The following is a 23,125-nucleotide window of genomic DNA, read 5'->3' on the forward strand; positions in this document are numbered from 1 at the left end:
TCTCTAGTAATCTTAAGAAACTCTATGCGTGAAGCAGCGAGTCACTTCCCTAAAGTCCTTGCAAAGCTAGCTGCGCGAATTACGCTCAGCACTGAAAGGAATGTTCTGGAACGCAGGTAACACGTCAGCTTACATCCAGAAGAGCCGGAATGCCGATGAAAACGGAAACGGGGTCCTGCATGGCGGCAAAGATGGCAGTATAGCCGTGATAGCATCGCTGACAGCTCCACCGATTAAGTCGGGGAGATCAACCGGATGAACTGGCAAAGCGGCTGAAACTGCTACAAAAGCAACAACATATAAAACGTTGATTTCGGTGCTGCAAACCAAAAGAGAGAAAAACTTGTAGCAAACTTTAAAAATATAGAGCGGCAGCTTTCATTTCCACATAATATTGAACGCCTTTATAACGAAGTGTTTGGGGCCTCCAAAATTATTTGTCATACAGGTCACGTCGTTGTAAAGGTAGCCCATCGCACCGCTCATTATAGAATCGGGAAAGACTTATCATAATACAGTTCATTTCGCTGTATAGGCGTTCACTGTAGCAGAATTCGGCTGTATATTTTCAACATACGCAAGTTTTGCATCAAGGTACGCAATAAGCACTCACGTTGTGCAATAGGAACCAAAACCTGCTATCCAATGGTGCCGAATTGTCGCATTTCTCAGTACTCCGGCAAGCTGGACACGAATTCATCGCTCTAATTAAACAATGTAACTGTTCAACTTCACAGTTACTTGCTCTAAACATACAAATTGTTCGTCTCTTTAGCTTTATCTATGACCTGTAAATAGCAAACGGGCGACGTAAGCAGGATCGAAATCAAACCTGACCACCGAAAGTACGGCGGCAGTAGCAATATTTCTCAAGCGGGCGTCCATACGTGCAGTATGTCTGTGCCTTGAACCTGTCGCAGCGACTAATATCGTTCACCTTAATCACGTTATCCGCGCTAACTCGTACAGTGGCCTCAATGGCGATATTGCCAGGCGACAGTTTGACGTCGACCAAGTAATGACTCGTGTTCATTGCGAGCTCGGTCGGTGTTGCCTGCAGCAACGTAACGTCAATCACTCGGAGCAGTTGGTACTCGGCACACTTTCGCGTTGACCGCGCTAACTTCTCGTTGACGTCAGAAACAATCCGATCAGCCAGAGTCCTGGCCAGCGCACCGGACACGGCTGCATCGCCCCGGACGCTGCACGCGCACCACTTGTGCTTAATGGACGCATCGCTGCACGTCCTCTCGGCCGGAATCTCGTTCAACAAGCTCAGTCCGTACGCAGTACGCGGTCGCTTGCGGACGGGATAGTCGAGCAGCTCGACGAGCGTCGCGTGCAGGTCGAAGGGCGTCGTCAGGCGGCGCTGGTTGACACGAAGATTCCGAGCAGCCTCGGGGTTCTTCTCTAGGAACCACGCCGGAAAGACGAGGAACGCGAACGGCTGGATGTCTTCGAGCCTTCCGATGTACGTGGTGCGCACGTCGCCGAAGCGCAATCCGTGGTCGCTGAGGAACACGAGAACCGTGTGGTTGAGCGCGCCGGAAGCCTGCAGATCTTCGAGCAGGCGCCGGACAGGTTCGTCCGCATACGCTGCGTGGTTGAGCCATTCGTGCGTTAGTTCGATGAACCAGGCATAGGCGAAGAAAGGTCGCTCCGACATGACGTTCACGAAGGTGGCAAGGTAGCCTAGCAGCACTTCGGACGGCATAGTGGGTCCCAAGCAGCTTACCCACAGTTCTTCGGTGTTCTTGGCTAGCTCCTCCATTAGCATGATTGCGTGTCGCGGATAATAGTCAGTCGGCGCGTGCCGAAAACCTTTACTTTGGAAGCTGCTAAAGAGAGAATACTGCGTCCACTCCTCGAGAAACATGGTCCTGTAACCCCGCGCAGCATATTTACGCCAGATCAACGAGGGATTGAGGTTGTCGTAGAATCCAGCCAGAGCCGCTTTGTCCGCTTCGAAGTCTTTGAGACCTGCGAGGAGTGCCATGTGGTTCGGGTAGCTGTTCTCCCCAACTTTGTTATATCCATGAAGTTCGAAAGCGCCGAGTTTCTTCCGCACGAACTTGGCAGTCTCCGGAAGGTGCCTGTCGAGGTTCAGGTGCGACACCGAGTCGAGACCAAGCAATAGCACGCTGAGGTTGTGGGGCGTCCCTGTGTGCGCACGTCGGCACCGCTTCTCCACGTCATTTCGCAGGAGCGGGTTCAGAAGAAACTGGCTGTAAAACGGCCTCTCCGGGGACTTCTTTGTGACACACTCTACGAATACAATCTCCTCTCTCAGCGCCCTGTCGAACAACAATCTCGTCCGACGTCCATACACATAATGTCTGTCTGGAACCGCTAAAGATTCGTTTCGATAAATTTCCTTGTAGAAGCAGTCCAGGTCCTCAGGAAACACACCGTGCGCCTCCAAGTTCCGCAGAAGTATCACTGGGAGACCATTCCTGGAATATACAAGGTTTGTGCGTCATGACGAGACAGAATTTCGCAAAAATATGAAGGCTCCAAGTCATGAATGGTTCAACAGTGAACGTTGCTGTCCTACAGCGACAGTCCTTGTTCATCCACTGCTGATCAGAATTTTATGTGTTTCGTGATGAGAACAAGTATTTATGATATTTAGTGCCTTTGAACACGTAAGCAGGAGGCTTCGAGAATGACGGTAAATAATGACACGTGTACTTGCTTGTCTTAATCGGGCGACACGTTTCACCACCTGACAAATGTTATCGTACAGCGCAGGACGCGCCTGCATGTATCGGAAGTTTCTGGAATGTCATCGATGCTTCCATCCGCTGTCTGTGACCGAGCCTTGTGTAATCTGATGACATGTGTGCGCGACGCGAATAATGTAGAACTTTGTAGAAGGCACGCGGGTCCCAGCGATTGCTCTGGAACATTCGACGACGGATGTATAAAAGCGGACGCGCTTGACCCGCTGATAAGATTTTCGACGATCGCCGACCGTGTTCGCCGCAAATGTTGTTCTTTGAGTGTAGGCTGCTTTTGTGGGCACAGGTTCGCCCAATAAAAGTTAGTTTTGTCTTTCACAGTATTGCTACTGTGTTCTTCAACTTCCCGACCACGTGACAATAAACAATGCACCTTTTTTTTTTCAATATGCTGTGCTTGTCGATTCACCAGAGTTTTACCAGAGGGTTCAAGGCTTTGAACGTTTCTTGCTACATCTCGTATTTTTTGACGCAAGTGCCGCCTCTCACAACACCCAAAACTATACAAAAGGCCCGAGAAGATGCGAGGCACGAGTTAGTATGGTCCATGCATCCTGTCCATACTGTCAGTTCATCCATTATAACATACCTGCGTAAGCATGTGGCATGGTGCTTTAGGTAGACTCACTTCGACGATTAGAATGAATGACATTACTGACAATCCGTAACCGGAAGAATCTTCTAAAAGATGGCATATATAGGGACGTGGCAACGCAAGATACAAGCATGCACGTGTGTTGCCTCCAATAATTATATGTTACACTTGCGTGATCGCGTAAGGTTTGCACAAACATTGCATTTGCTCCGTTAGCACCGTATACGTACACATTCGCCTAACATTTGCGTAAACATTGAAAAAAAGAAAGCTTCGCTTGACACCGATTCCCGCTATATGCTTGGATGCGCCGATTTTTTCTAAAGAGAAAAGATTTCTTTGGCTCATTGACCCGTGTTTGAGTTGGCTGCTGAACACGAGGTCGCGGGATAGAATTCCGGCCACGGCGGCCGTATTTCGATGGGGGCGAAATGCGAAAACACCCGTGTGCTTAGATTTAGGTGCACGTTAAAGAACCCCAGGTGGTCAAAATTTCCGGAGTCCTCCACTACGGCGTGCCTCATAATCAGAAAGTGGTTTTGGCACGTAAAACCCCATAATTTGTATCTGTGTTTGAGTTGGTCGCTGGTTGTGGCCGGTGGTCGGATCCGCCGATAAGAAGGCGACGCAAAGGGTTCGTATGCATTTGCCCAAACGACTGAGGGGCGTATTCATCGCCGAAAGCTAACTATTACAGTCTTTTCGAGACGCGAGCGCGCGGTGTCGCGCAAAAGCGTTCGTGCGTCTAAAGGTTTAGACCAGACTTGCGCGTAACGACTAGCATTTAATTCATTCTCTGTAATCAATTACACTATTTCGAGTTTTGTAATGGAGCTATTACTTTTTCAAGTCGGTAATGCTTACTGGAACTCCATCACCTTTGTGAGTAGCCAATTAGCTATAACCAATTTCTCTATTGAGGAGAAGTGCGGCTCAGTAGAACGCACGAGTTCTAGCAGCGCAGCAGCCTCGCGAATGCGCATACTTAGACAGACAGAGCCGGCAATTCACCATTTGTTTTTTCGACCAGCTCCTCGACTTAAGGGGCTACCAGATGATGGCCAACGATTTGAACCGGCGCTGTGCTATGGCGTGATTTCGACGACCACTTCGGACGCTTATGCTGGAAAAATACTTACAAGGTTGATTTTTCCACTTTTACATGGCCGTTCTGGGAACGCCTTTCTCTCAGCTACAGCAACAAGCGCTGCGTTTCATAGAGGACCAAGAAGCGACTATCGAGGCATTAAGTAAACACAATCGCGTGCGCAATGTGTTCGTATGTTACGACGGGGCCCTTCTATCTACATTCTATTCTATTCTCTTCTGTATTATATCTCACAAGTAACTTGCAGCACCGCCGAATGTGAGTGGTGGACATAGGCAATATCCTTGCGCAGAGGGATATTGTTTCGGATGTAACTACCCGAATAATGGGGGGGGATTATTGCGTTTTATTTTTGCTTGCTACGTAATAGCTTACAGCCATACGTGACATGCATGTCGTACACCACGAATTGGTGGTAGCTGTCGGCTACCGGGTGCCGGCGGCTACCGCCTGTAGGCGTAATAGCCATCCTAACCTTTATTGCGCAGCAACATGGCAGCACCTCTGAAGCCCAATCCACCCGCTTCGACTCGAATTCGCACTTGTCACTGGCTCTCCGCCTTGGCAGCAAGAAATAAATGCTAAATGCGGCATCGCTCAGTCTCATCTCAAGTTGAGGGCAAAGCATTAAATATGATTTTTCGTTATTGAGATCAGATATCAGTGTTGACGCTGCTAAGACTATAGAGGTAGCGTCGAGCCGTTGAAGTGATTTGATTTCGAGTTACCAGATGGGCGCCACATCATTAGCAACAGTGATACATAATTAATTAATGTAACAGTGATGCATAATTAATTTACTACTCCGCTCCAGTATCGTACTTGATGACGTTGCCGAAGAAACGCCAAACAGACGCCGAGCAGACGATGCATCGTGGGCGAACAACTAAAAGGGCCTTCCCTATTAGTACTAGCTAAGAAGGCGGCAAAGAAAGGCTGCGAAAGCGCACAGATGAAGCGAAGCCCCGAAGCTGGATTCATGTAAATGTAGCCAATATATGGTTACAACGCCAAAACATTTGTTGTGCCAATCCGCTAAACTTGCAGCATGTGTCGACAGGATGGTAAGGCAGACGCGCTGAGCAGACAACGCCCAGCGGATGACCACATCTTGAGGAGTATTCGGCCTTCCTATTGGCTAAGGAGACCCGCAGCTTCCACAGTGTTGCAAGGAACTGCTGAGACAGGGTATAGTTAAAACACCGTCCGAAGAGTTAAAGTGAGGAAATGGCACTTTTTTCTCATAGTAATACCAAGCCTGTGGCATGCATGTGGCGTGTTTCGCGTCCAAGCCGTGGGGTGTCGCCGCCATCGAAACGACGACAGCGCACCGCCGGCAGAGGTAATCGAAGCGCCACCTGAGGCTTTATGTTGTTTGTAAACTTTATTCGTGACGCTTCAAACCAATACGTGCACAAAAACATTTTAAATCTGAAGCTGTTTGAAGCGAATTCAGCGTAAATGCTGAAAAGTTTTGTATCGTGCCAATTTCTCGAATGGGTAACGACAAGAGAGAGAGAAAGAGTAGGCAGTCTGGACCAGAAGACGAACAGTCGCGATAGAATTCGTCCTTGCGAAAGCTACGTGTTTATGCTCAAATGAAGCTGCTGTTGAATATTGTGAACGAAGGGGTGTGACATCTTCATCTAAAAGTGGAGGAACTTCAGCAACATACCAGCCTGCGATGGCTCTTTGTAGTGGTATATATTTCTTCATTCAGCTGCAGACAGAATGTGTTTACTAGAAACGTGTGCTGATACTGTACGTATATAGTATCTGTTTGCACATATGCACTGATGCATGTTACGCACCTGTATATCTTATGAAACGTTATTCACTTGACTTTTATATCATGGAACCATCGATGCTGTACAATAAAGGTGTTTATTGGCAGCAAGATGGTGTGATTAGTGACGTGATGTCACTCTCCCTATGCAGCAGTGCCAACCTGCGATGGTAACTCTACAAGCTAATTCTGAGTGTCAAATGAGAATATATATATATATATATATATATATATATATATATATATATATATATATATATATATATATACATATATATTTTGTGAACGAGATAAATATGGTATATACGTGGCCAAAGCAAGCGGGCAACGAAACAGCAATAGCAGACGACGCGAGCGTCCGTCGTCGGCTTGGTAATACTGCGACAGTAGAGGATTCGGAGCGGGTGAGTACCGGACTTTACATGCGGAACATGCTTCAAGACCATACTTGTAGCGCAAGTTGCAAGCGCATTTACTGCTAAGTTGTTTCTTCAGTGCTTTCTGTGACACTAACAACTAAGTACCCGGACGACTGCTGCTTCGGCATACCTGTATCATGTACCTTTATGTATCTGTATGTGTCTGTATTCATATGTTATTGACGTCAAAAGAAAGAAAAAAAATATTGATGTCTAAGTTTTATCATGTTTCAAATTGCCGCATTTCTACTCTATATTTTTTTGTCATTGCATTATGTGGTTGTGTGACCGCAGCTGCCAAGGGTGGCACGTCCCAGTCAGGCACGTTCACTGCCATTTTTCGCGTCACCCAAGGCATTTCTGTAAGGAATGTCTTGAATGAATGAATGAAGACAGAAAGAAAGAAAGAAAGAAAGAAAGAAAGAAAGAGCAGCAGCGTGGTGTTAGCGTGTTCAAGTATGCCTTTAAGTGTATTCCAAGCAATCAGTAACGTAAGGTAGTTTTCTTGTACTTATTTTTTCCGGTCATTCAGGGATTCCAAATGCAGATGTCCCCGCGGCAATCAGTTTTTGTTTGTATTTTATGAGGTGCATATGTTGCGCAGGCGTCCCACTTGTGGAAAGACTTGTGGACCATAGAGTTTCTCGCTATATTACCTAGAGTGAAATATGGCACTGCTGCGCTGTTGTATGCATGCGAATGGCGGTATATGGCGACTTCGAATCCGCCATGAAGGTACGCTTGACTAGTACCGTTTCGTCTGGAACATTAATTTCCTACTAAAAGAGCAGGTAAGGAGCTGTTTTAGCTTTGTTATTACACATAAACAACGTTTGTTTGATTATGAGAACTTGTGAATGGATGTCCAATCGTGTGAAATGTAAGAAGTATCAGCGGGTCGCTAAAGTTGGAGGATAGACGACAAGGTCCGAGCTCGCTTTCGAACAGCTTGTCGTCTGTTGTTGCTTTCAACGCGACAGCGTTGAGGACACCGTCTCTCAGAAACTCCGGCATGGTGTCAGCGTCGGTGACGTTGTCCGTGAGCAAATATTTCAGTATAGATTTAAATACATGTATATGCGACGCTTTGCTATAAGACAAGCGGTATATGCGGGTTATATTGCCAGATCATTCTATCACTAAGTTGATACTACGTTGTCTTACATTCTTGGCAAAGTTACGCTCGGAATTTTGAGAATGACAGCCCAAATAAATGTCATGATACGCAACACCGACAGCGCATGCTTTTTACGTTAAATCTTCTTAGACTTAAATATTGAAGTGCGATACCTGAAACTTGAAAATGTCGTAATCTTGTGGCGCGACTCTGCACGACCTCCAGCATCGGCCCACGCTAGAGGCCGCGTTTCTACCAGAAAGCTCGCTTTCGGGCATAGCGTTCGCCGCCAGGGTTTCCCGGTAAACATTACGCTTACATAAGCTGCAGTTGCCGGGAAGCGTGAGAAGCAGTCAGGGATCTTTGATTGCTACCGCGAAGCTTAAGCGTCCTCCAATTTTTCTTTGCTTGTTTCTGCATTGTACGTGAGTAAATGTCATTGAAATATGTAATATGGGTGAAGGAAAACCTTCGATGAATATTTTAAGAACGCGTTGTCTGTGTCGCCATGTCCATGTTTTAACTGAAGCCTTGTACAATGCCGACGATCTGAGAACTACGGCAAAGCTGCAGCACGCACTGTAATGTGATAAGCTGCGGCGGGAGCTCTGGGCACGGCCGCCAGGGGTCGCGCGCTTTGTTGGATTCACATGGGTGGCGGCAATTAAAAGAAACCTGCCATGAGTAACTACTTAAGAGGAAAAAACGAAATCAGGAAAGAAACAATTTATAATAACTGAAATTGAAGCTCATTACTTTTCGAGAGCGAGATCGGGATGCCTTGGAATACGCACCTATAAAGCAAAATATAAGAAGGAAGAAGAAGCATGTGCTTGCTGCGGTAAAGCTAGGGAAACGGTGGAGCACGTTTCATTAGAATGTGAAGACATCTGCCCAGCGGTCGATTTAGGCACGTCTGGACTCCTTGAAGCCTTTGGGTTCAGCGAGAGCAGGGGAAAAGTAAACATGTCCGAAATAGAGATTAGTAAGAGGCGATTGTAAGATTGGTGGAAGTAGGGAAACCACCGAAAACAGAGACGTACAAAATCAAAGTTTGCAATAGGTGGTCCGAAAATTTCGTTGTGGAAGTTCATAGCGTTTATTCTTGGTTTTTTTTTTCTTAATTTCTTAACCTAGGTAGGACATTAGGCAGTATAATAGCAAAAGCTTGGTGGCGCAACCCACTGTCCCGTTCCAAAGGGGACGCTCATAACATCCATCCATCCATCCATCCATCCATCCATCCATCCGTCCGTCCGTCCGTCCGTCCGTCCGTCCGTCCGTCCGTCCGTCCGTCCGTCCGTCCGTCCGTCCATCCATCCGTCCATCCGTCCATCCGTCCATCCATCCATCCATCCATCCATCCATCCATCCATCCATCCCCATCCATCCATCCATCCCCATCCATCCATCCATCCATCCATCCATCCATCCATCCATCCATCCATCCATCCATCCATCCATCCATCCATCCATCCATCCATCCATCTATCCATCCATCCATCCATCTATCCATCCATCCATCACAAATGCATCACTGTTACTAAAGATAGACTCGACTCTGTTGCGCTAGCTGCGCTATGTTGCGCGCACGCCTCTACTTGCGGACACAACAATGAGCCCTCGAAAGTATCAAGCGGATGAGGAGCGTAGGAGTGCAAAGTATGTGCAGGCGTTACGGAGGTGCACGCGATGCGTACCGAAGTGACGAGGCAGGAGGCGAAGCGACTGGCTGACGAACAAGGATGTTCCTATTAACGATGATATCATCCTTAATAATTTTAAAATACAGGTAGCAAATTCTTTTAAAGTACTAGGTGTACTTTTCTACGAGAAAATGACATGGGAATATCGCACAAATTACGTAGCATCTAAAATGTCACGTATCATTGGATCGATTTACACTCATAAGCACCTCCTCCCTATAAAAGTGAAAATGTTACTTCACAATTCATTGTTCTGTTCCCGTCTAAACTGTTGTGATTTGGTCTGGGTGGAATCATCCCTTACGAATCTACGAAAATTACACGTTCAGCAGAAAAGAATGCTCAGAACAATATACAATGTAGCATATGACCACCCATCTAAACCGCTCTTAATGAAAGACAACATAATGCCGATTCATGATCTGTACGCGTACCGTCTAATTGCTAAATACTTAACCGGGCTCAAAAACAACGTCTCGTTCATTATACAACTGGCATCACTGCAGAAAAGAAATATCACGTACGCAACCAGAAACACCGTTATTTGGCACATTCAGAACAGGTCACGGACAACATATGCTCAGAAACACTCTTCCATATCTCTTAAACCTGTGCCAAAATTACAATTTAAATCTTCAACGCATTCGGCCAAAAGAATTGCCTCATTTAGTTTCAGTTATACGTGACAGGGTGACACTTTTTGTTTGAATTGCGCGACATGTTATGCAGATCGCTTTGTTATATTGGAATTGTACATTTGTGTAGAAATAGTCGTTTGTTTGTGCATTCTGATATTCCTTTTTGTCCGTGCTCATATGCTTGTACTGTTTGGCTTTTCTTTTTCTAAAAATCATGTGTTTGTATCGCGGAAGCGAGAGCCCGTCAAGCTGAAAATGTAGCTTTTCCTCTGTGCCTCCCACATACTTGGGATGGAAAATAAAGGTATTATTATTATTATTATTATTATTATTATTATTATTATTAAGCAGGCTCCTAAAAACGCAGACCTTCGCTCAGATTACAGAGCCGCCAGAAACAAAGTTGTAGCACTTATTCGATCAGCTCGACGCCTGTACTTTCAACAGCAATTCAAACGAGCATTTAAAAATCCTGCAAAGATGTGGTCTCTGATTAACCATCTTCGTGGGCAAGACGGGAATGCGCCTAGTTTTAATATTTCAGTAGAAGAGCCTGTCTCAAAAGCTGATACTTTCAATAAGTATTTCACGCTCGCAGCAGAAACGGCAGCAGCTCGACAAGGCGTTAAATGCACTTTAAAAGAATCTTTGCCAGCTTCTGCATATCTTCCTCAGTTATCAAAGGAAGATCTTGCCAGATTAGTGTTTAGCTTCAAGCGGAGTAAGGCTGCTGGAATAGATGGCATATCGGCGGCACTATTGCAACGAAATTTTGACGCTCTTTCGGACATTATGCTCTTTCTGTTTAACGACTTCTTAGAACATGCCGTCTTGCCAGAAAAGCTGAAGACCGCTATTGTAAGACCACTATTCAAGGGAGGTCAAAAGAACGCAGTTGAGAACTATCGACCGATCTCTGTTTTGCCGATCCTTTCCCAAATACTGGAGAAATTTCTATTTGAACGCATGATGTCCTTCTTAAACAAATTTGCTGTCCTTTCAAACCGTCAATATGGTTTTATCCCAGGAAGGGGCACCATACATCTTCTAGAGGAATTTGCAGACCAATTGTACGCAGCATTTGAGGAAAACTCATTTAGCTGCGCCCTCTTTCTAGACGTAAAGAAAGCTTTTGATACTGTTAACCATACTATTCTTTTAGAAAAACTGTACTTACTAGGCTTTCGAGGTCCCTTTTATGCCATTCTCAAGAATTTTTTGAGTGGTCGTTCTCAAATTGTTAGTTTAAACAACCAATCAGAATATAGTAGCAAGCTGCCTGTGAAGGCTGGTGTACCACAAGGATCCATTCTGTCCCCACTACTCTTTAATATATTCACTAATGACTTGAGCTTAATAACTTCCAAGTGTTCCATATTTCAGTACGCAGACGACACTGTTTTGCTCACAAGACATATAAACTACGAGACTGCAGTTAATACGTTGCAGGAAAACGTGATTCATGTAATGAAATGGTTCGCTGATAACGGAATTTCAGTTAACACACAGAAAACCAAAATAATATGTTTCAGAAATCCGCTAAAGACAGCCCTTATAGACAAACAAGTGTTTTTACATGATCATGATTCTCTCTCTTGTCGTTGCGAACCCGTTGAATATGTAAATTCGTTCAAATACCTCGGGGTGATTTTCGATAGCAGTTTATCATGGCATGATCACTTGGCTTACGTTTGTACCAGGCTGCGGAAGGTTTCATGGTTACTCTTTAATATCAGATCTTTGGCTCCAATGTATGTAAAAAAAACTGTAATTTATGGACTTGCGTATAGTGTTCTTAGATACGGAATTACCTTATTTGCGTCATGTCCTTCCCGTTGGCATTGCCGAATTGATAGCATCTTAAAAAACATGTCAAAGAGCATTGCATATAATTGTCATATCCCTTCCGGGGCCGACATTTTCAGCTTCTTACGTCTTCCTTCATTCCATTCTCTTTTTGTACAAACAGTTGTTCATCGCCACTTTTGGAATTCAGAATTTTTAATTAAATATGATCCTAACCGGAAGTTGCGAAATACCGTTCGATATGTTGTACAACGGAGTGTAACAAGGTATGGAAAGGCACGACGGTGTGCTTATGTGCCGGACATTTTTAATGGGCTACCAGAAGAACTTTTTTCTATAAACTCTATGCGGAACCTAAAAACCCATTTGAGAACACTGAGTTGATTCTTTTGTTCTTCTACAGTTGATGCTTAGACGTATGAGATTATGTATTATAACCTTTGCTTCCTTGGAGTTAGTACGGATGTCCTTGATACTGGCTTTGTGATTGCCTTGTTTTTCTATTTCTTCAGCTGAACCTATTGTTCCTTTCAATGTTTTGCTTGTTGTTGCCATTTTGTAACCTCTGCCGCAAACTGCCGGGCCCAGTCCTTCAAGCCTCCTGTTGGCTTTGACGGGCCTGAACCTTTCTGTATCCTCTACAAAGTGGCAATAAATATTATTATTATTATTATTATTATTATTATTATTATTATTATTATTATTATTATATTATTATTATTATTATTATTATTATTATTATTATTATTATTATTATTATTATTATTATTATTATTATTATTAGATACGCGACGCCGGCCGCTGAACAAGTCGCCGGTACGCGTACTTCCGAAAGCTCTTTGTCGTGCACGAATTTGGTGCGGCGCGTAGCTTCTTCTACCGCCCGCGGTTCCGATCGTCGGCGTCGTCATGGTGTCGTGGCCTGCGCACGTGGTGACCCCACCCCGAGTGAGCGTTTCACCGGGAGTACGTATGTTCGTTCGGGCTTTGCGCCATATGCAGGGGAGAAATGGTTCGCATCGATTCAGATAATCCTCGAGTATGGTTTCTTGTGTATTTTCTTTATAATGACGTCATAGCCCCGATTACGTCGCCGCAACGCACACACTGTCTTCAGATTTTCATCCAGCGTGATTTCTCTCTTAGCAGGAAAGTCCATGCACCGACGTCATCTACAATCGCCTCCTCGATCACGTGTTCACACATCTCAGAACGCCATTTCCTCATTCGTGCTATCTGTGCGGCGTGTCATTGTGACCTGTCCCGAGCGCGAAAAACAAAAAAAGAAGAAAGGAAAAAATGTGACGGACGCCTCTTTTCGTCCGGGATTTCTGTGCTGGTTAGTCAATCTACATGATTAAATGCACGGCAATTTTGACGTGCACAGCAGGCTAACGTGTGGAGGGTTAGAAGGTCCCAAGATACCTTCTATGTTTAGCTGCAAACACAGCTACACACCGCCACGCTCCACTCAAGTCGACTCTATACCGTAGACAAGGCAGCGATCTGCCTCTCAGTGCTGGCATGCGCGTTGGCCACACATACATTGAAGACTTTGCTCGTTCAGCAGCTGTGTGCATATCACAACGTGATGCATACACTGATCTGAGCGGAACAGGCTGTTATAACGTCGAGCTAAATGCATTCAATCCTTTCCTTGGGCTCTGACGCACGCCGACGGCTTTCCTTCGGACTCGTCTCGTGCACCAGCGAAGTGCGACGGTTCAACGCCTCCTGTATATAGCTAGCACAAGGCCGGGGCACTTCAATCCGTGACGTCATGCTACGTTGCCCTACTGCTATAGAATCTAATCGTGACGCTCCCGAGTAGGCCATGGTGATGTTGGCATCACCGCTTTCGTCACGCCAGGCTTGAAAATGGTGATTTCGGTCCAAGAAGCGTGACGTCATAAAAGAGAGTGCAAAGGCCTGCTATGTAGGAGGCGCTGTACGACTGCAGCCCGGCTGTCGGCATTCTTCATCCTACCAGCGTTGTGACACGCGTTCAGCGCAACCCAACACTTTCCGGTCGCTTTCAACGATTCGGATGCAACTTGCTTTTTTTGCGCGGCTGTAAATGTCATCAGAAGTAAAAAGGGAAAGAAATGACCAGCGATGATGCTTAAGAGCAATTGCTAGTGGAGATAAGCAACGTGGAAAGGGCCGCAGAGGGTTCGCAGAATGAGCCAGGACATCTCGTTGTATTCCCAGCATTTGTGCAATATTGATAAATGTCGGGAGTAGAGTGACTTAAATGCAATCGTAGTTTTTTTTTTTTTTGTTTTAGTAATTCCTTTTTGTGATTACGTTTTAGTAACCACAAGATATCCCAGTTTCGCGGTAAGGGTGAAGCAATGAATGCGATAGCAACAGGTTAAAGTATTACACGTGCACGAAGTGTAAGTATCGTAGCTGTACTGGCAGTATGAATTGAAGTGACTAAATAAAAATGAGCTGGTTGTACTAGGGGTCCTCTGTTTGAATTCTGACATAATTGAAGTCAACGTCTTTCGTAGCGGCTTTCCCACCACTTTTCTTGGTCGGGTACGTTTCAAACCTCTTTGCTGGGCCGATCCCGGAGGTAGTCCACAGCCGCGCCATTAAAGCTACTTCATATTTAAGTTAGAGCTCTGTTATTGTTTGACACTTTTAGTATTTAAATCTGAGGAGACTTAAGATAAAAAGAATGTTCTCTCGGTGTTTTGCTTTATGACATTTGCTTGCGGGCTACCATTATCAAAATTCTTGGGAATAATTTTGTCAAGAACGTAAGACCTTGTACGAACAACTTTAGTAATATAATGGTGTGGCAATATAATCCGCATACACCGCATGTGATACATCATGGCACAGCATATAGCATACATGTACCTAAATCTATATACGGAACCTCACAGCGACGCCCACGATGACGACGTGCAAAAATTCGCTTGGCGTGCCCATACAATTGCTATCACAATAATGGCGTAATTGTTTACTTTGTTTTCGTTTCTGCTTTTCGGTAACGTGTACAAGTCTGGTTTCGATGCTGTAGTGAAGCACTCGGGAAGCAGTCCTCGTCTCCTTCCGCCTTCCTTTCCTCCACTCACCGCGGTGGGAGAGGGCTACGGCGGCGGGAGGGGAGAGAGGCCGTCGTTTTCCACGGCAGCACTTGTTACGCTGGGGGCAACACAAATATTACGAATTGGCTAATATTTACAGCAGCCTACAGAAGCGCTACCTGTGCGCTGGTTAACGGCTCTGTTCTCGACAGAATTGCGCAACGAAACAACAAACGTACTGCAACAAACACATGCCTTCCGGCGCATCATACGTTTAATAAAACGAATAGCTTTAGTCCCTGTCTTGCAAAGTTAAGACGAAGCCTTAACTTTACGAAAAACGTCATTGATCCGTGTGGTCTAATTAACGTTCCACTGGGTTTGTTAAGAAGTCACACTGGAGAACAACGGATTATTTGTGACCACCTGGGGTCCTTTAGCCTGGACTAATTCGAGACGCCTGAGCGTTTCGTATTTTGCCGACATCGAAATGCTACCGCTACGGCCAGGAATCGAATCCATGACCTCGTGTTACCAGAATTCGAAAGCCATTAGGCCGACATCGAGGTCACTGGAGCGCTTGCCTAAGTAACTAGCGCAAATTTAATGCCGTATATGATTAAAGCAAATGCTTCAAACTTCGCCTGTCGATCACGCAGGCGAATGTGAAAGTACACCAGCGTATTTCGATTTGACGCCATCCAAATGCGGCCGCCGAGTGCGGCAACTCAAACGGCGACTTCGTTTCCGCATTTGCAGGCGAATCAGAACCTGTCAGTAGCATGAATCCCCGTCAACGTGCTCAACACACACGCGCGTGCACACGTGCGTGCATGCGCACGCATGCACGCACACAACACACACACACACAGTGCGTGTGTGTGTTGTGTGTGTCAAGCGCCATGTTGCGGAGCGCCATGTTGGCATGTTTTGCGGCGAATATAGTTGCTCGCTTATCTCGCAGTAAGCCTGGGACTGATTCCTCGAAAGGGACTTAAATTCGTTAATTTCCTTTTACTGAGATCATCGTATACACAGAGGCCAGATCGACAGCCACCCATGCCAGGCCAAAGCACGGTAATCGTACCAGAACGTGCCTGGCAAAGCATGCACTTGCACTAGTTGAATTTCCCCCCAATATTATTTCCCTCGATAAATATGTGTAACTGCTCCACCTGATGGTGAGGAAGTTGGGCTTTCCGGGGCACTTGAAGCGCTCGGAGCGACGCCGGACGAAAGGCATGACGGTCGGGTCGAATGGGTCGAACCGGGGCAGCGTGCATCCCGTGGTCCGAATGCGATGACCTATCGGAACTGGCCGCTCCCATCGGTTGCCAGGTGAACGCGAACCTGCTGAAGGTGACAGGGAAGTCCGCAACCAGTGGCCTGCGCTGCACAGAAGAACTGCGCTGAGGGCCGGTACCAGCCGACACTGATGCCGCAACATGCGCAGCAAGGGTGCGATCGCCATGGCGCCCATCTTCTAACGTTGTGTCAGGAATCGCAGGCGTGACATCGGCCTGCAAAGGCTTTGCGAAGAGGGATAAATTAGCGTCGTGTTGCCATGTATACATAAGTGAAACATTGAGATACGCCTATCAAGGCCTCTTCATCCCTTCACCATGACGGAAGCTGTCATGTAGCTGGTGGGGACATCGTCGCTCAGATAAAGCAAACACAAAGAACAGAAGACCAGACATTACGCGTTCTCTATATGATGCACCCGTGATGCCGGGCCTACTCTTCTTTCTGCTTTATTTGCGTTAGTATGGTGTCACCAGATATAGCCAACTTGCCCAAGAACAAGTTTCTTTAAGCTTCGGCAAGTTGACGCGACATTAGTAACAACCGAGTCAACGCCTGTGTGGGCCTCACGTTTTCTTTTCTTCCATGTCTTTCGCGCTCATTTATCAGTTCTCTTTTGTTTAAGGGGAACAAAACGAAAGAAAAAGAAAGGGTAACGTGCAGTTCCTTAGGTGTACTAAAGACAAGTACTTGGCAGGAAATCGGGGATCAAGTGCCTTAAACATTTTTTATTATAATATGGGTCTGCAGATAAGCACATGCTGACAACGCGACTAGTGCGAAAGGTCACGAGTACACCATCGGTACGGTACAGTAGGAACCGTACCAAAGCTTCCAGGTTACACTGCGCATGCCTCGCCGATTCCCGTTGATCGCGGACTCGCAATTTTAATTCGGAAAGGGATAATAGTGCAAGAACACAGCGTACGCGGCACACATGCGCAACACAAGCTTGTAGCTCTCCTTTTCAATAGGACACGCAAACAACACACAAACGTACCTATAGACACAAACGTACACGCAAACGTACCTATATACACGCAAACGTACCTATATAGTAATCCGCCTCACTCGCGGGGTCGTTTCCTCTCTCTGTTTCGAGGGGCGCTTGCCTTGGTGGGCGCAAGCCCGTTTCTGGTGGGGGGAGACTTTAACGCCCCGAACGAGGCCTGGGGCTATGGCTACGCTATAGCCAAAAGTCGACGCCTGTGGCAGGACCTGCATGATGCCGAATTAACTCTTATCACGAATCCCACGGCGCCGACCCGCACGGGCACATCAACGGCACGGGACACACCGGACCTCACAGCGGTCCGAAACACCCCTCAAGCAACGTGGTGCAATACCTTTGAAGTTCTCGGTAGTGACCACATGATCATAGAAACACGAATTCCTCAGGCGGGTACAACCCCTCCTCCTAAGCTACTCAAATGGACGGACTGGGACAAGTTCCGAAAGCAGTGAGTCTAACAGAGAGGTGAGGAGAACATCGATGACATGGAGGCATGGATGAAGATGCTCAATGACGACAAGAACAAGTCGACATAGACGGTCGCACCCGAAGTCCAGGTTGACAAGATCGACAGCCGACTAGCCCATTTCTGGGCAGCCAAGACATCACTGCACGCAAGATGGAAGAAGCAAATGCACAACAGAAAGCTTCGTAAGAAGATTGCACACATCAATCACCAGCTAGAAGAACATTGCCGGACCTTAAGCCGCCAACAGTGGTATGGCATCTGCACATGCAGTCGATGGGCAACTCCACAATGGCAGCACGTGGCGTCTCCTTCGTTACCTCTTGGGGGAAACACAGAGCAAGTCTGCTCAGTGAGCAAACCTGCAACGCCTTTTGAACAAGGAACGGGCTACCACGAGGGATCAACAGCTCGTGACACGCCTGCTAGACAAGTACTTCCCTCAACGACCCATGTTCAACACGGAGATTACACTGGAGAGACAAATGTAACACTCGATGAAGAATTTCACAAGTCAGAGATCCGCACAGCTCTCCACGACCTTAATGGCAAATCAGCACCTGGTCCCAATAAGGTTACGAAATGACTCTATGAAACCTCGATGATGCCTCGATAACCGCTCTTACTGCATACGTCAACAAATGCTGGCAAGCAGGTCGCATCCCAGAGGCGTGGAAACGCTCTAAGGAAGTCCTGATACCGAATCCAGGCAAGGCGTCCAGCCTCGATCACTTGCGGCCCATGTCCCTCACATCCTGCGTTGGCAAGGTGATGGAACACGCGTTCCTCTCCCGCATCAACCACCACCTCGAGGACACTGGAGCCTACCCACGCACTATGGTGTGCTCCCGGTCACACCTTTCCACTCAAGACGTCATGCTCCAGCTCTATCACCAGATTATCAACGACCCAACTAGCGCCAACCGGGCCATTCTCGACCTAGATCTGGAAAAGGCATTTGACAGTGTAGCACATGCAGCAATCCTGAGCCTAATAAACAAGCTCGACATGGGCGAGCGACGCTACAACTACATCAGAGACTTCCTGTCGCGCCGCAAAGTCACCTTCGAGGTCGACGGCATGACATCCGACGAACATGCACTAGGAAGCACCGGCACTCCTCAAGGGTCGGTCATATCCCCGCTCCTTTTCAACCTCGTGATGCTGGGTGTCCCAGCCTATCTCGACGAGATTGACGGCCTCCATCACGCCTTGTATGCAGATGACATCACCCTGTGGGTTCACAAGGGCAGTGACGGTCAGATATAATCCACCTTACAAGCAGCGGTCTCTGCAGTCGAAACCTCCAAGACACAGGTCTCCGACTATCTCCACTCAAATCGGAGCTGCTCGTCTACCGCCCGCGACGCTGGCCCAAGCCTACAGGGGAATCGCGCCAATGCGACGAGATAATCCTCTGTACGTAAGACGGCTCCTGTATTCCCCGAGTCCCGAAGATACGCATCCTCGGCATACATATAGCAGCCAACGGGTCAAACATAGAAACTATCCGCAAAATCGAAGGCAAGGTCACAGCGGCTACCCGCCTGATCAAACGCATTACAAACAAGCACACGGGCATGAAGGAAGACAGCGTCATGCGCCTCATACACTCTTTCGCAATCAGTCACATTGCTTATGTGGCTGCCTTCCACAGCTGGAACGTCACCGAAAGGGGGAAAATCAACACCGTTATACGCAAGACTTACAAGATCGCCCTTGGCCTACCGGAGTCCACAAGCACTGCTCGTCTGCTACAGCTGGGGGTATACAACACACTTGAGGAAATCGTGGATGCGCTAAGAGCCTCGCAACTCGAACGCATGACCCTGACAGCCACGGGCCGGTACATCCTGCAGAAACTACGCAACTACGCTCCGGGGCGCGTTTCCTCCGAAGCTCGGAAGTTCGGAACTCCTGGTTCAAAACACGCGAGAACGCTTGGTCAGATACAATGACATCATCAAGCACTACCAGCTAGGCAGAGGGTTAATGCCCCCACCTCAGCCCAAACCTAAACGTCGCCAGGCAGTCATCTGGCGACAACTACAGACACAAACCTTCCCCGTCCGGTGCGATTGCGGCACATTTTCCCTCCGCAATACCCGAGTGCTCTTTGCAAGTTATGTCAGGAAATTAGAGCGGCGCTCTCACACATGTTGTGGGAGTGTCGCGTTATATCAGCTGCAATGGTAGTAGTTCTGGAGGCTCTTGCGTCGAAGTGGGCCGCCGTTCTGCGCAGCCCCAACGTCAAGACGCAAGTGTGGGCAGTCCAGCAGGCCCGAAAGGCGGCGACGAGGCAAGGCCTCGAAGCTCCCTCATGGGGGACCTGAGCCCCGGTCGTTAAACTTTGCGGGATTTAATATAAAATTGTTTCCATCCATCCATCCATGCATCCATCCATCCATCCATCCATCCACCAACCCACCCACTCTCACACCGGTCATAGCGCGCAAGCGTCGGATGAACTCTGATACCAGGTGACGAGACAGAAAACAAGCGCACAAATGCTAAAATGATAATCTAACCGGAAAGAAGACGGGAAAGATTGGCAATGAAGCGAATAATAAGAAGAAATGCTCCCGATACTTCACCAACACAGGTTAGAGAATCCAGGGGTCCGTCGTTCGAAGAAGGCACCAGCAAGAGGCACGAGCTGCCGCTGTTAATCATGATGATGATCCCTTTACCAATGGCACAAAGCCACTGTGGAGGATAGGCCATGAACCGGGCGGTAATATGTTTAAAGGAGCACTGACACAAAAATTAGAAGTCGGGTTAACGTGTGAGATCGATTTATGTGGGCACAAACACATCGTCTGCAAAATATAAACGGCGAATATAGCTTAGAACATATTTAAAATAAATAACAAAGTGCGCGTGCGCGCAGCAAACCACAAGACGTAGCACCTCGCGACATCGACATTAAGGAAGGAATGTAAACAAGCGAGAAAACAATACGTCACGAGTTTGCGCTGCCATCGGGGCGGGCCCTGCGAGCAAGTTTTTCGCCGCTCCGACAGGTCCGATGTTCTTCTTTTCGCCGCTGACGGCAGCGCGGAAAATCAGCTAAATTTCTTTTCCGACAGGAAATAACTCAGAGTAAAGGGACCTCGAAAGTGTGCACGTCATAAAACGTCGCACGAAATAGCAAATCACTGGCGTGATTTTGACTCGCAAGCGGTCAGCGCAGCTGCCGCAGCAGTCGTCTCTGCGAAGCGGCTCGTCTGGCTAGCGTGTTTTCTCATCGCTATACCAACGGCGTCGGGAAAACTAATTGTATTGTCACTTATAAGCGAGATAAATGTGCAGACGTTGATTGTGTTGACGAATATGGGTGCTTTATTACGAGCTGCGGATGGATCGCATGTGCCGTCGGCCTCGGATCCGACGGCCAACGAGCTAGGCCTCTGCCGTTTCCTTGCGATCGCCAGCTCGCCTGGCTTGCTCGTTCGCTACCGTCGGCGTCGATGAGCGGCAGAAGTGGTCCGAGTTCGCGCGCGCCGCTGGACTCTTAGAATGGACACCGCTGAAGAGGAGCCAGATTTGCCCATTTCGAGCGTGCCTGGTATAAACAAAACCCGCCGAGCTTAGAACAGTCCGATGATCTTCCACCAAGACTCCGTACCCCCAAGGCTGATGCTGTGCCGACTTTTACCCCGCCTTGTGTCCTGCTCCGTAAGATGCTTCATTCCCAAAGCGCCCTCGACGAATGGTTCGTACTACTTGTAGCAGTGCATATGCATATTGATAGCTGTCGCTGGCCGCACTTTCCTAGCCGTTGCTTTGTATTGGATCCAATCAAAAGTGGTTGGCCACGTCTAATACGGTGGCCACTCCCGCCTGCAGGAAATAGTCGCCGCTGGAAGACGAAAACGAGGACGATGATGATGGCGAGGACATTGCAAAGCGCGTGCAGACGTAGCAGACGAACTAGCAACACGAAGCTCGCGCGCCGGCGAGCGCACGTCACAGTTTTGTGTGATCACGTGCCCAGCGGTGTTCACATTCCTTCTTTGGCCATCTCGTTGCTCTCTGAAACCGCAACTTGGACTGGTCGCTACAAACAAGACTCCAAATAATTACCTGTCGTGCCCTGAAGCAAATGATGTCGCGTGCCATGATTACTGGGTCATTAGCTACTTATTGAAGCGGGAAAACCAAGATGGAATTTTTTTGTGTCAGTACTCCTTTAAGAAATATATGTTAAAGAAAAAAATTAAAGCGATCGTGAATCAAATTAAATAGGTCGCAATAGAGTAGTCAGCCTTGCATTAAAAAAACGAGATTTGATAAATTAAAGTAGTAGAGAGAGAGAGAGAAAAAACTTTTATTGTCAAGGTTGAGTGGAGTTTTCTTTCCCAGCGGTGTGGGCTAGCGTGGCGTCTGCTTCGCCACGACGCTATCAGCCCATTCCGCCAACCGTATCTGGTCTTGCGGGTTGGAAGTTTTCGTCTTTATCTCCCACTCGTCATGTGAGGGAGCTCGCCTGAAGAGTTCTCTCGGGTGAGGGTTCATTTGGCATCCCCACAAGATGTGATCTTGGTCCGCCAGGGGGCAGTTACAATGTTTGCAGTTTGGTGGATATTCACCACCGGTCATTGCAGCTAGCCTTTTTGGACTAAGTACAGATCTAGTCTGTACTCTCCTGAGTTTAGTGACCTGTATTCTTGTCAGTGTCTCGTGCGGGGATGGATATATTCGCATGGATTCGCGGTAATGAATGGTCATATCGTTAAAGGTGTGGATACCTTCATGTCGGTCAAACCCGTCGGGCAAGCCCGCCTCCCGGTTACTAGCTGCTCGGGCGGCTAGGTGGGCGTCCTCATTGCCAGCGTTGCCCGCATGAGTGGGTACCCACACCAACTTCAATTGATTGAGGTTTTTGTTGATAGTTCTGAAGGCTCGAGGGGAAATGAAACCTGAGGTGTAGTTACGAATCGCCGTTTTCGAGTTGGATATAAATAATCTTGGCTCCCGGTATGGAGGTGCCCATGGCGATGGCGGCCTCTTCCGCCTCCACAATGGAAGATGTGTTTACCGTCGCACAGCTGATGGTGTGTCGACCATCACTGGTGCGAGCAGCATCCACGTATATGGCGGGTTGGTTTTTGTAGTAGTAGTTTAGTAGTAATTATACATAAAGTAAAGGAAAGAGTAGAGGTCAATGCCCTGTTCTTGTTCTTAGTCGAAACAACTGACTCCTACCCGCAACGGTGTAAGATGGATTATTCAAAACGGTAAGGGGAAAATAAAGTTCCAGTACATGGCGAAAAGTGAGCTTTCTGGCAAATGTTACAGAGAAGCTGTTTATGGCTCAGCTAGACAACCTTTATGGGATCGGAGCGGGATGTTTGGTATATCGACACGGGCTAGCGAATGAGC

The 23,125-nt window shown here is 47.4% G+C and overlaps 1 protein-coding gene across 1 annotated transcript; it reads right to left on the bottom strand.

Annotated features, from left to right (window-relative positions):
- Positions 1–307: 307 nt before the first annotated feature.
- On the bottom strand, positions 308–16,428 carry LOC126537431 (uncharacterized). Its single transcript, XM_050184442.3, has 2 exons — positions 16,133–16,428; positions 308–2,453 (listed from the first exon to the last, which is right to left on the bottom strand). The coding sequence occupies exons 1-2, from the start codon at positions 16,426–16,428 to the stop codon at positions 827–829; spliced, it is 1,923 nt and encodes a 640-aa protein (XP_050040399.2). The 3' UTR covers positions 308–826.
- Positions 16,429–23,125: the final 6,697 nt, after the last annotated feature.

This window comes from Dermacentor andersoni, chromosome 4, assembly GCF_023375885.2.
Source record: "Dermacentor andersoni chromosome 4, qqDerAnde1_hic_scaffold, whole genome shotgun sequence".
NCBI lineage: Eukaryota > Metazoa > Arthropoda > Arachnida > Ixodida > Ixodidae > Dermacentor > Dermacentor andersoni.

Excerpts from the sequence above, each read along its gene's own strand:
- LOC126537431 (XM_050184442.3), bottom strand. The coding sequence starts at position 16,428 with ATGGCGATCGCACCCTTGCTGCGCATGTTGCGGCATCAGTGTCGGCTG. Across the intron at positions 2,454-16,132 it reads CCCAACTTCCTCACCATCAG|GAATGGTCTCCCAGTGATAC; the intron begins GTGGAGCAGTTA and ends TGTATATTCCAG.